Here is a 12,519-nt window from a genome sequence, read left to right on the forward strand (position 1 = left end):
TTCAGAGTCATGCGATATTAAATGGGATGCTGTTTGTAAATTATAGGATGCTTGGACCTAAATGTCCATTGACAGAGGAATGAATAAAAAAGATGTGGTACTTACATACAATGGAGTATGACTCAGCCATTAAAAAGAATGAAATACTGCAACTTGTAGCAACATGAATGGACCTAGAGATGATCATACCAAGTGAAGTAAACTAGACAAAGAGAAATGTCATATGCTATCCCTTATACGTGGACTCTAAAGAGGAATGATACATACGAACTTCTTTACAAAACAGAAACAGAACCACAGACTTAGAGAATGAACTTATGGTTACCGGCAGGGAAGGGTCAGGGAAAGGGATATTAGGGAGTTTAGGATCAATAATGGTATATTTAAAATAACTGATAATGATACACTATATAGTACAGGGAACTCTGCGAAGTGTTATGTGGCAGCCTGGATAGGATGGGAGTTTAGGGGAGAAAGGATACATGTATGGCTGAGTTGTTTGCTGTGTGCCAGAAACTATCAGAACATTGTTAATCAGCTATACTCCAATATAAAATAAAAAGCTGAAAAAACTATAGATTTTGATTAAAATAAATAATTTTAATGTGCTAGGAAAAAAGAAAAATATAACACACTAAAAGTATTTGTAACCTATTGAACAATACATGACTAATAAAAAATTACAGGATGCTTAGCATATAGGAGGTGCTTAATAACTGGGAGCAATGGACCTAAGTCTAAGTATGGGGAACTAGGTTTTTGTACACTGGAGAAGGAAATGAAAACCCACTCCAGTATTCTTGCTGGGAAAAATCCCATGGAGAGGAGCCTGGTAGACTACAGTCCATGGGGTCTCAAGGAGTTAGACATGATCTAGCTACTAAACAACAACAACAAAGTTGTTTCTATACAAGGAAGAATGGCCGTTATGGAGCAATGGTCTAAACAGTAATACAGCTTCCCAAAATATGTGCCTCTGGGTCCAGAGGTGTGACAGACTTGAAGGCAGGTGAATGAACTGCTTTTCAAGGTTCATTTCTACTCTGTTTCCAGGGAGCACTCTGAGTTCATCAGGAGACCAACTCTCTACAAGGCAGCTAAGCAAGTAACTTCTCACAGTTCCCATGCCCATAAAGCCAAAGATTAAACAGTCTCATCCAAACAGACATAAAAATACAATGTAAGAGCTACAGAAAATGTAATATCAAAGGAAAGTGAATAGGCAAGATCAACAAAAGAAATAAAGCACAAGGAAGTCAAACACTTTAATAGGCCCATTTTGCAAACCATAAAGCAAAACTAGTCTATGATGGAATTTTATTTTCATAAGCATTAAACTCACTTCCAAACAACTTAAGGTAAGGAATTACCCAGCACTGAGCACAACAAAAAGACATCATTTACCAGACAGCCTCATACTATCATTGTCACGTGTTCACAATGAGTCAGAGGTTCACCTGTCTCTGGCCACTACAAGCCTCTGAGCCTTGCTTTTCTGGATGATGTCACCAGAAGAGTGAGCAAGTTCATGCAGGTGGTCATTTCAGGGAAAAAGAAGGTTTAATCAGCAAGACTGTAAAAGTAGGAGATGAGGGCTCATTAAAGCTCTCACCCAGCTAACCTTAAAGGCACTGCTGGCTCTCAGTAGGGGGACTCACTGGCTTCTCTGCCCTGCTCCCCCTGTGTTCAGCAGTCTCTTTGCAACCCTACATACACCTTACCTCATTGCCAGCAAGTATGCCTGCCACCCAGCATCATCATTAGCTGTAGTGGAGATTAGAACTGAATCTTTTTCAGGAACCACAGGAGACCTATGAATCAACAACCAGGTGGAAACAGATGGGGAGGGAGAGCAGAAGGGGAAGGAAAGAACAGTGACAGTTTCCACTGCACCACACCAGCCTCACCTTGCAGGAACAGACGGAACACCTGTCTTCTTTCAGAGTCCACACCTGCCCGTTGCGTTTCAGCCCTCCTTCATGGGGGCAGTCACCAGAGCAGGAGGGCCCGGAGGGACAGAGGCAGTCGAAGCCCCCTGCCAGGTTAATGCAGGCAGAATCATTCCAACAGGTATGGGTTCTTAAGGCACATTCATCAATGTCTGCAAGAGAGAAAGCAGGGAGCTTTAGACTCTAGCCAAGATGATTATTAGAAAGTCATAGTCACTGGCTGAGGCACTAGTTAACATCATTGAGTGTTTGCTTTGTGTCAAGTACTGTGCCAAGCTGTTCACATGCCTTATCTCCTTTACTCTGCAAAGGAGCTCTGTGTAGGACAATCTTTCTTTTCTCTAGTTGGGAAATGATGGAGCTGAGGCTCCTGTAAGTTAAATAGCATGCCCACTGTCATATAGCTAATAAGTGACCAGTCTGGGACTCAAACCCATAGCTGTCAGACTCTAATTACTGAATTATTCAGTAGCAACCCTGAACTGGTTTTAGGAGATCCTCAAGAACTATACCATCCAGAGGCAATAAATACTGCTAATTCATTAACAGTGTGGAGAAACCCCATTGAGATCTGGGTCCTTTAGAAAAGTTGTGAATAGATGAGCCACTGAGTAGGAACAAGTGAGCAACGAGGGCAATCCTGAGCCAATTAGACTGCCCCCATATCCTGGGGCCAACGTTGAAAGAAAAGGAAATAATTCTTAGAGCATGCCTTGCCTAATCAAAAACTCACCTCCTTAATGATGAGCAGCAACTTTGCTCACACAAAAAAACATCTTGAGGCTACCACTGAGGTATGGCATGAATTCTGATGAAAGACACCATATATTTTGCTGTTTTTCATTGACAGTCAAGTATGGAAGAAAAACATAAATCCAGTAGCCCCCTTAACATTCAGAACTCTGGTGACCTTAGAATCTCAAACAGATAGCTATACATCCCTGGTTGGAGTCCTTTTCCTGAACCTATTCCTTCACAAGCCAGCAAATTCCATCTTTGAATAACTCTTTCAGAAATGTCTTTATTAAACTGAAATAAAATATATTATTTAGTAACTTCTACTTAGGTACCAGTTCTGAAATCACTCAAGGAAAGTCTACTTGATTTTTCTTACGACAGTCTTTAAAGTATTTGTATTTGAAAACATTAGCCATTTGTCAGGTCATTTGTCTTCTCCATTGATTAATCTACTGCCAAGCCCTTCAAATATCTTTCAGATGACAACATATTTTAACCAAAAGTCTGCTCTGCACCAGGGTTTTTTGCACACTGGTGCTATAAATGTTGACAGTGATTTAAAGACACTGTCCTCCTGAAAGTGATGAGGAGGAACACAGCAGTATATATAAAACTGGTGGTAGGTGACTAATTGGTAGGCTTGACTCCTACTGTAGGTGAGAATAACAGTATAAATTAACTTACTCTTCACACTAAAATCTATCTTAATTGTATGCATTTTTTAAAGAATTATGGAACTAAGTTGCACACAAAAAAGTAATTATAAGTGGCATTTCCCCCTTAAGTACGTGCTCAGAGACGTAAAATCAATTTTACTGCTATTATTTTATGTGTGAGTGTGTGTGTATATATATATATGTATATGAAAGTTTTTCACAGTTCTTTTTCACAAGTCGTGTCATATAATTGCAGGATGGAAATAGTTATTTTCAGTCTACAAAAGAAGAACTAAGTTACAGAGACGGTGGTCACACAGCTGGTATCTCATAGAGCAAAGATTGTGTTGGGTCTTTCAAAAGGTATACTACAGCTCTTTCCACTAAACTGTGCCAACTCAGTTCCTAAAGTCTTCTTTAAGCATACTAGAATAGTCTGTGATTTTATCTACTTTCAACTAATTTGCCCTCTAGACATTGCAATTCTTTTTCAAGGATAAAATCTTGTATGGTCTCTTTTCAGCATTTTTAGTTGAAATTCAGAGAATATGGTATAATTAGTTTGCTAGAATTTTAAAACTATAGTGACTTTAATAACAGTGAGAAACAATGACCTATCTTCCCGTACTGACTATATGCACTATATTGGTATAAAACTTGGCTTTATAGCCACAGTACAAAGTGGAAGATGTTAAGGAATTCCAATAATATTTCTAGAAACTAGTTCATTATAAGAATTTTTTTATCTTTGTTCTACCAATTGAGCCTCAGTCAAAACATTGACTTAATGAATAATTATTCCTCCTTTGACATTTGTGGAAGTGATCCTAAATTATGCTATCTAGATTCCAAGTCAACTACCTCAGACCTTAATTACTTCTTCATTACTCCTGGGTAACACGTATGATCCTATGGTGCTCCTGCCTAGAAGCCTCTCTCATCTTCCTAGTCTTTTTCCTCTAATTCTTCCCAACAAAAAGTAGCAATGAATGCAGGAGTCAGGTCACACACTTGAAACCAACCTCTTCCAATTAATTGGTGATTATGTACCGGTCATTTTGTACATTACACTGTGTATCCTTGGTCTCATTATTTAGTCTTTCTGACCTTCAATTATCAACTGTAAAAAACCATATCCACCTACTCTATAGTCTTTTGAAGGTACAAACATAGATAACATAATAAGTACTCAAAAATATTTGTTTATTTAATGAATATAAATGGTTAAGACCAACTTCAAGCCCTACCTCTTCAGTTAAGTATCTTCCAATATGATTACAGTTTAGAGTGATTATTCACCGTCTCTGAACACTCATTGCAATGACGGTTAGTGGTACATGGTTTAGTGTTTAGATATATGCTATCTTGGAACAATACTAAAGTGTGATATTTTTTCTATTATTCTCACTTCTATATTTTTGCTGAAAGTAACAAAACAGTGTCTTATACTTTTGTCATCACATTTATAATCTGGTTTGTAAGTCTGGAGATACAGATAGAGAGTAAATTGATGATAGCTAGCTAGGTAGCTCATCACTTATATAATCATAAAAATAAAACTCAGGTTTCTTTGAACTCAATTCTGATTTTCATATTTCTCACCACGACTATTGCATTAGCCTCCTAGCTGGTCCATACTGACTCCAGCTACTTTTCACTCGAATTCAGTGAATTTTTGATTATGGGCACAATATAAATATTTGGAGAGCTTTTAAAAAGTACTGATGTTTTCTAGTGGTGGCTCACCACTACAAATGGGCTTAATTGGTGTAATTTAGGATCTAGACATCTTGGCTCTGTTCAGCCAGAGGAGAATCATTGCTGTAAATACCTCTACAGGGTAGTAGTGTTGTATTAAAAAGCAAACCTGTTCATGTCATTCCTCTGCCACATCTTCTCCATGGATCTCTGATGCTTCTAATAGAACATTCAATCTCCTAGCATACACATAAGCCTTGATTTGGCACTTCAGTTGTTATCTTCTGTCTCTTCCTCTTTCTCTTCAAAAGCAATGGGTGAACCACAAACAGGCCATGATATTTCCTCTGCCTGTGCCTTGGAACATGCCTTTTCTAATTATGGAAGTCTGCCCCTCCTTATCTCTGTTTCTTAGCATACATGGAATGGGTGGTGTGTAAATTAATTGAAAAGGTAACCTTTTCCCTTTCCTGTGTGCTATCTTTACTCCCATGCATTCTTCAAAATCAAGACCAAGTGTCACCATCCCTCATTCTGCAAGACGGTCACTACTGGCGTTTTAGTTTCTCTGTACCTTGCTCTGTATCCTTGCATTCATCTCTTGGTAGTTATATGTTTAATATATCCATGACTCCATAGGTAGATGGTGAGCTCACTGAGGGCAAGAACTAAATCTTTTTCCTTTTTCTCTTTAGGAAGTGCAAAAGAATATACTTTGGATGTGCAATGTATTTATTTAACTTCCAGGCAAGAATACTGGAGTAATTGCCATTTCCTCCTCCAGGGGATCTTTCCAACACAGGGATTGAATTTCCATCTCCTATACTGGCAGTCAAATTCTTTACCACTGCACCACCTGGGAAGCCCATTTAACTTACCTAAATCCAGGAATTTTACAGACCAATACAACTATAAAAGACTGCTTTGCCAAAAGTTAGTGTTTGGGGTGTTCAGTAAGCATGAAGCATAACCACAACCCTTCTCTTCAGGGAACACATCTTATTGTTGACTTTTCATCTGGGAAAGGTCTTGGGTCTAGTGCAAAATACAATAATACAGAAAGCAGTAACCACACCGAAATAGGGAAGCCACCTTTCCTCTTCCCTCCATATCCCAGTTTCCTGTCAAATGCTTAAGGGAACAGTGGCAGAGAAAGACTCATCAACAAATCACCCCAGGAACTGTCTGAAAGATTAATTTTGATTCTACAATGGCAACAAAAGGATCTTTAACTTATGGTCTCCTCAAAAATACTCCCTAAATTGGCAATTAATGCCTGGCTCGAACATGCTTTTTTAGCATTTGGTTATTTTGCATTTAAGAAAGTTACAAACATATGGGCAGTGTTTTCCTCTTATAAATTAAGAAACCTGAGCAAAAAGATGAACACACCTAGGGGTGTACAATAAAAGCAGGGTGCAAAACCTGGATTTGCTTTTGTTGCTCCAGAATGAAAGGATTTCACAGTTGAATATAGGACCATATTGCCTACAGAGCTCCATGTAATTGCTTTACTTATGACACAGAAATCTAATTCTGCTTCCATGCAATTTAACAGATTTATGGAAAGCCAGATGTTAGCAATTATGGAAACTGACATTATTCATATTCTTGGTAATACAGACCTGTTTGCTCTGCACAAAGCCAACTTAATCTATTATACATATCCCAAGGCATCCAAAGGAAAGAGGCACCCTATTTACATATTGCAACTGTTGTTCTCTGCTGAGCAAACACAAAGACAGTCACCCATGATACTTACCCAAATCATCAGACAGGCCTCCAATGACAAAGGCAATAAAACAAAAATCAGGCAAAATATTCCATACACAAATCTATAATCATTCAGTTCAGTTCAGTCGTTCAGTTGTGTCCGACGCTTTGCGACCCCATGAATCGCAGCACGCCAGGCCTCCCTGTTCATCACCATCTCCCAGAGTTCACTCAGACTCATGTCCATCGAGTCAGTGATGCCATCCAGCCATCTCATCCTCGGTCGTCCCTTTCTCCTCCTGCCCCCAATCCCTCCCAGCATCAGAGTCTTTTCCAATGAGTCAACTCTTCTCATGAGGTGGCCAAAGTACTGGAGTTTCAGCTTTAGCATCATTCCTTCCAAAGAAATCCCAGGGTTGCTCTACTTCAGAATGGACTGGTTGGATCTCCTTGCAGTCCAAGGGACTCTCAAGAGTCTTCTCCAACACCACAGTTCAAAAGCATCAATTCTTCAGCGCTCAGCCTTCTTCAGAGTCCAACTCTCACATCCATACATGACCACAGGAAAAACCATAGCCTTGACTAGACGGACCTTTGTTGGCAAAGTAATGTCTCTGCTTTTGAATATGCTATCTAGGTTGGTCATAACTTTCCTTCCAAGGAGTAAGCATCTTTTGATTTCATGGCTGCAGTCACCATCTGCAGTGATTTTGGAGCCCCCCAAAATAAAGTCTGACACTGTTTCCACTGTTTCCCCATCTATTTCCCATGAGGTGATGGGACCGGATGCCATGATCTTCATTTTCTGAATGCTGAGCTTTAAGCCAACTTTTTCACTCTCCTCTTTTACTTTCATCAAGAGGCTTTTTAGTTCCTCTTCACTTTCTGCCATAAGGGTGGTGTCATCTGCATATTTGAGGTTATTGATATTTCTCCCGGCAATCTTGATTCCAGCTTGTGTTTCTTCCAGTCCAGCGTTTCTCATGATGTACTCTGCATATAAGTTAAATAAGCAGGGTGACAATATACAGCCTTGACGTACTCCTTTTCCTATTGGGGATCTCACATGCTAGTAAAGTAATGCTCAAAATTCTCCAAGCCAGGCTTCAGCAATACGTGAACCGTGAACTTCCTGATGTTCAAGCTGGTTTTAGAAAAGGCAGAGGAACAGAGATCAAATTGCCAACATCCGCTGGATCATGGAAAAAGCAAGAGAGTTCCAGAAAAACATCTATTTCTGCTTTATTGACTATGCCAAAGCCTTTGACTGTGTGGATCACAATAAACTGTGGAAAATTCTGAGAGATGGGAATACCAGACCACCTGACCTGCCTCTTGAGAAATCTGTATGCAGGTCAGGAAGCAACAGTTAGAACTGGACATTTTAAATGTACTTTTTTTTTTTTTCTTATTCTAAGTAGTGTCTGCCTGTGATTTCCTTTTTTTTTCTCCCTGTAAATTCATTATTTAAAATGCTCCATGATGAAAGTCCAATACTTTGGCCACCTGATGCAAAGAGCTGACTCATTTGAAAAGACCCTGATGCTGGGAAAGATTGAAGGCAAAAGGAGAAGGGGATGACAGAGATTGAAATGGTTGGGTGGCATCACTGACTCAATGGACATGGGTTTGGGTGGACTCCGGGAGTTGGTGATGGACAGGGAGGCCTGGCCTGCTGCAACTCATGGGGTCGCAAAGAGTCGGACATGACTGAGCAACTGAACTGAACTGAATGCTAGTATGAGAACATTTTCAATAAAATCCCATGGCTAAGCTTACATTAGAACTAATTTTCCTGCATTGACAGTTTCAAAATTTCTGAAAGTTGTTATTATTGTACTCAATTTTGCTTTAAAAAATCTAGTTGTGTACAGCCACTATGGAGAACAGTGTGGAGATTCCTTAAAAAACTGGAAATAGAACTGCCTTATGACCCAGCAATCCCACTGCTGGGCATACACAATGAGGAAACCAGAATTGAAAGAGACAACGTGTACCCCAGTGTTCATCACAGCACCGTTTATAATAGCCAGGACATGGAAGCAACCTAGATGTCCATCAGTAGACAAATGGATAAGAAAGCTGTGGTACATATACACAAGGGAGTATTACTCAGCCATGAAAAAGAATACATTTGAATCAGATCTAATGAGGTGGATGAAACTGGAGCCTATTATGCAGAGTGAAGTAAGCCAGAAAGAAAAACACCAATACAGTATACTAACACATATATATGGAATTTAGAAAGATGGAAACAATAACCCTGTATGTGAGACAGCAAAAGAGACACAGATGTATAGGACAGTCTTTTGGACTCTGTGGGAGAGGGAGAGGGTGGGATGATTTGGGAGAAAGGCATTGAAACATGTATAATATCATATATGGAACGAATCGCCAGTCCAGGTTCGATGCATGATACCGGATGCTTGGGGCTGGTGCACTGGGACGACCCAGGGGATGGTACAGGGAGGGAAGAGGGAGGAGGGAGGGGGGTTCAGGATGGGGAACACGTGTACACTGGTGGAGGATTCATGTTGATGTATGGCAAAACCAATACAATATTGCAAAGTAATTAGCCTCTAATTTAAATAAATAAATTTAAATTTAAAAAAATCTAGTTGTGCCTAGACAGTCTGCTTTGTTCTTTAATTTGAAGTTCTCATGTTACTTGCACTTGAAGAAAAAAAAAAAACTATTTAGAGATGTTTATATCAGTAGCAATCAAACCAGTCCTAATCTAGCCCCAAACGATTTTCCTAGCTTTCCAAAAAAAAAAAAAAAAAAAAAAGGGTTTTTGGAATTTTTAATAGGATAACAACTGTAATGGTACCTGCCTCAGGAGCTGAAACTTCTACAAGTTGATTTCAGAGATTAAGGGAAATATGTTTTCCAATGGTTTGGTAGCATTAAGTCAGAGGAATGACCTTTGTCATTACCCCATCTTCTTCCTTGAATAACTTCTGCAACACTCCAAACAGGTGATGTGTCAGAAAAAAAAATTTAACCTGGGGTTTGGATATCCAGCTGTGTGTGTTCTGACTTGGAAATCATTACCAGACATTAGTAGTTTGGAAATGAGAACAGAGCTTGAGGGTTTATTAGCGATAGACAAGACAGAGTGCAGAAGCCTTTCCCATAGCTAAAGCAGCATTACTTCTCTTGCAGTGGCAGAGAGAAAGCTACAGGGGAAAACGTAAACACTGCACATCAGCAAAATAAGGAAAGAATACTGAGGAAATCTGAGGCCTGAGATGGACTGCAAAATATAAGGCTAATGAGATTTAAGCATAGGAAGTTTCAGGCCCAGACAAGAGAAGTTTGTTCAAGACAGCCATGTTTGGTGTGTACCAGTTACATCATACTTTGATAACACGTTCCCCATAGAGCTCAGACTATTAAGAGTGGGGCTGACATACTCGAGACACATCAGAAGAGAGACACCAGCATAGCAATGGGCTCAAACTCATCTCAATGGAACGAAACATGAGGTGTTCAGCCTGAAATGTAAAGACAGAAAGAAGAAATCAGTGAGCTACAATTTTGCCTATTTGAGATGCTATCATGTGTCTCTTAAGAAGTTCCGATGTCCCTCCAGCGTTAACTCTTCAATCTTTATAGTTCCAGCCTCTACCCTTTCTTGAGATAGGGAAAGAAAAAACTGTCACTGTGGTATTTTTATTGCTCAGTGTGTAATTGCATTATTCTCTACTGGGTCTCCCTCTTTTCCTTTAACTGAGCTGACTATGAGGAGAAGAAAAGAACACCTTGGGATGAGTCACTCTTTTAAATCCAGGTCTTATTCCTGGTGTTTACGACCAGCAGCAAGCTTCCATGTGAACCTCTTCAAAGCCTAACCTGAAGGTTCCCATGACCATTAGTTTGCAAAAGCATTGCTCTTTACTTAAATATTGATTATTTTAATTTGAGCTCTCCTGATCCTTGTGGGATATGATGTTGCCTTATTCATCCTCTTACCTCTTCATTCATCCAATCACTAATAATCAGTCATTAATCATTCAACTAATTACACATATTTGTTGAGCGTCTTCTCTGTCCTAGACATAGTATTAGAGATTGGGGATAAAATGGGCAAAGGATACAGACACAGGTCTGTAAGTATAAACATTATAGTCTTTTCCCAGTTTTAAAGTTATTACCATTTTCCAAAGTTCCATCTCTGGTCATTGGTTCTCTTTCTCCTCAGTGGAAGCAGTATAAGATACCAATTTAAAGCTTAAGCTTTGAAATTCAGCATTAGTGGGTACAAGTTAACATTATCTATAGTCCCCAGTTTGCCTGGGCCTGGGGGTGGATGGTGTCTCTGAGACAGGTGACTTTTGGTGATAAAACTGGGAAAGTTCTAGGCAAATGGGGACACATAAGCCAACTGCACCCCACTCCCGTCCCTACAATTTATTTACCCAGCACCTGGAAAATTTACCTATAATCTCTGAGCCTTGGTCTCATCATTTGAAAAGTGTGGGTAAAAAAATATACCCTGGGATAACTGGTAATTTGAGTAAGAATGTAATACAATACTTACCATTTAGTAATTGTTCATAAATGACTAGCTGCTATTGTTCTTGTTTGTGTTATTTTTTTTTTTCTCTCCTGGAGTTTATCTCATGGATTCCACTAGCCTAATAAACCTGAGCTCTTACTATGCAGCCAGCTCACAACTTCATCTGTTTACTGAGGGATTTCTACTTGAATTTTGAACTCTCATGGATTTGATCAGTACTTTGGCCATCCAAACCCAGAAATGCTAGCACTCCAAGTTCTTTCTGAGCTCTGATCAAAAATGTGTTGTATTATGTGACTAATATCAAAAGAATATAGTTTTCTGACACTCTCTAAACTTCCCATGGTCACTGACTACATTTTTTTTTTTCACAGAGTGTACAAATTTGGGTGTTTTATTGCAGATGAAGAAAACAGTTCCTTCTAGGTACGAAAACAAGAGTAGAATACAAGCAGAGTAACCTTCTAAATTAACCAAAGTAGCCTACTTTCTGCCATGAACAAGTCATGCTTCTTTAACTAGTGATTACATCTATTTAAAATCAATACAATTCTGACCAGTGGAGAGAATAAATAAAAAATCTATAAATATTGCAATACTTACTAACCAAAGAGAATTTTACTGCATAGAAAGGCTATAGCATTGATGCTAACAACCCTAGATTGATATGTTTTTACACATCTGCTTCTAGGTGGGAGGGAGGGTTGTGCTAGAGCTGCATTTGATGCCAGCAGTAGAACAGTGATGTTTTTACAGATTACTGAAATGCCTAACACTGGTCTGTATACATTCTATTGTTATATTCATTGTGTGGCTTAATCTCCTTAACAAAATTTCACCCTCAACTGAAAAGAATAAACTGCATGCCCTTTACTTTTATGTAACCTGTATGTCCTTTATGTTACCTTGTATGATTAGCTGGGAACATACTTTTCTATCTTCCTTATTCATTCAGAAGTAATATTCTGGTCTTATTTATCTTTGTGTTTTCCACAGCACCTTTTAGACTGTCTTTCCTCTACTTAAATGTGCACACACAGGTGTTACATTTGAATCTGATCAAACTGCCTATGTCCTTTGGGGGCCTCAGTTTTCTCTTTAAATAAAGTATAGGATTTGTGTAAAATACTTTCTATGTTCTTATCCATTTTCATCTTTATATGATTACTTTTCACCTTCATAGGACTGAGCTTGTAACTCCGGTGTTAGAATATGACTGGTGACAGATGAAGAACAGGATGAA

At 39.0% G+C, this 12,519-nt stretch overlaps 1 protein-coding gene across 3 annotated transcripts in view; it reads right to left on the minus strand.

Moving 5' to 3' along the window:
* NELL1 (neural EGFL like 1) overlaps nt 1-12,519 on the minus strand; it is a 1,021,326-nt gene that overhangs the window by 36,083 nt on the left and 972,724 nt on the right. For all 3 annotated transcript variants that reach the window (XM_040255650.1, XM_040255649.1, XM_040255651.1), the window contains one exon: nt 1,908-2,101. In XM_040255650.1, the coding sequence (XP_040111584.1) occupies nt 1,908-2,101 (194 nt within the window). The remainder of the gene's footprint in view (nt 1-1,907; nt 2,102-12,519) is intronic.

This window comes from Oryx dammah, unplaced genomic scaffold (assembly GCF_014754425.2).
Source record: "Oryx dammah isolate SB20612 unplaced genomic scaffold, SCBI_Odam_1.1 HiC_scaffold_15, whole genome shotgun sequence".
NCBI classification, from domain to species: domain Eukaryota; kingdom Metazoa; phylum Chordata; class Mammalia; order Artiodactyla; family Bovidae; genus Oryx; species Oryx dammah.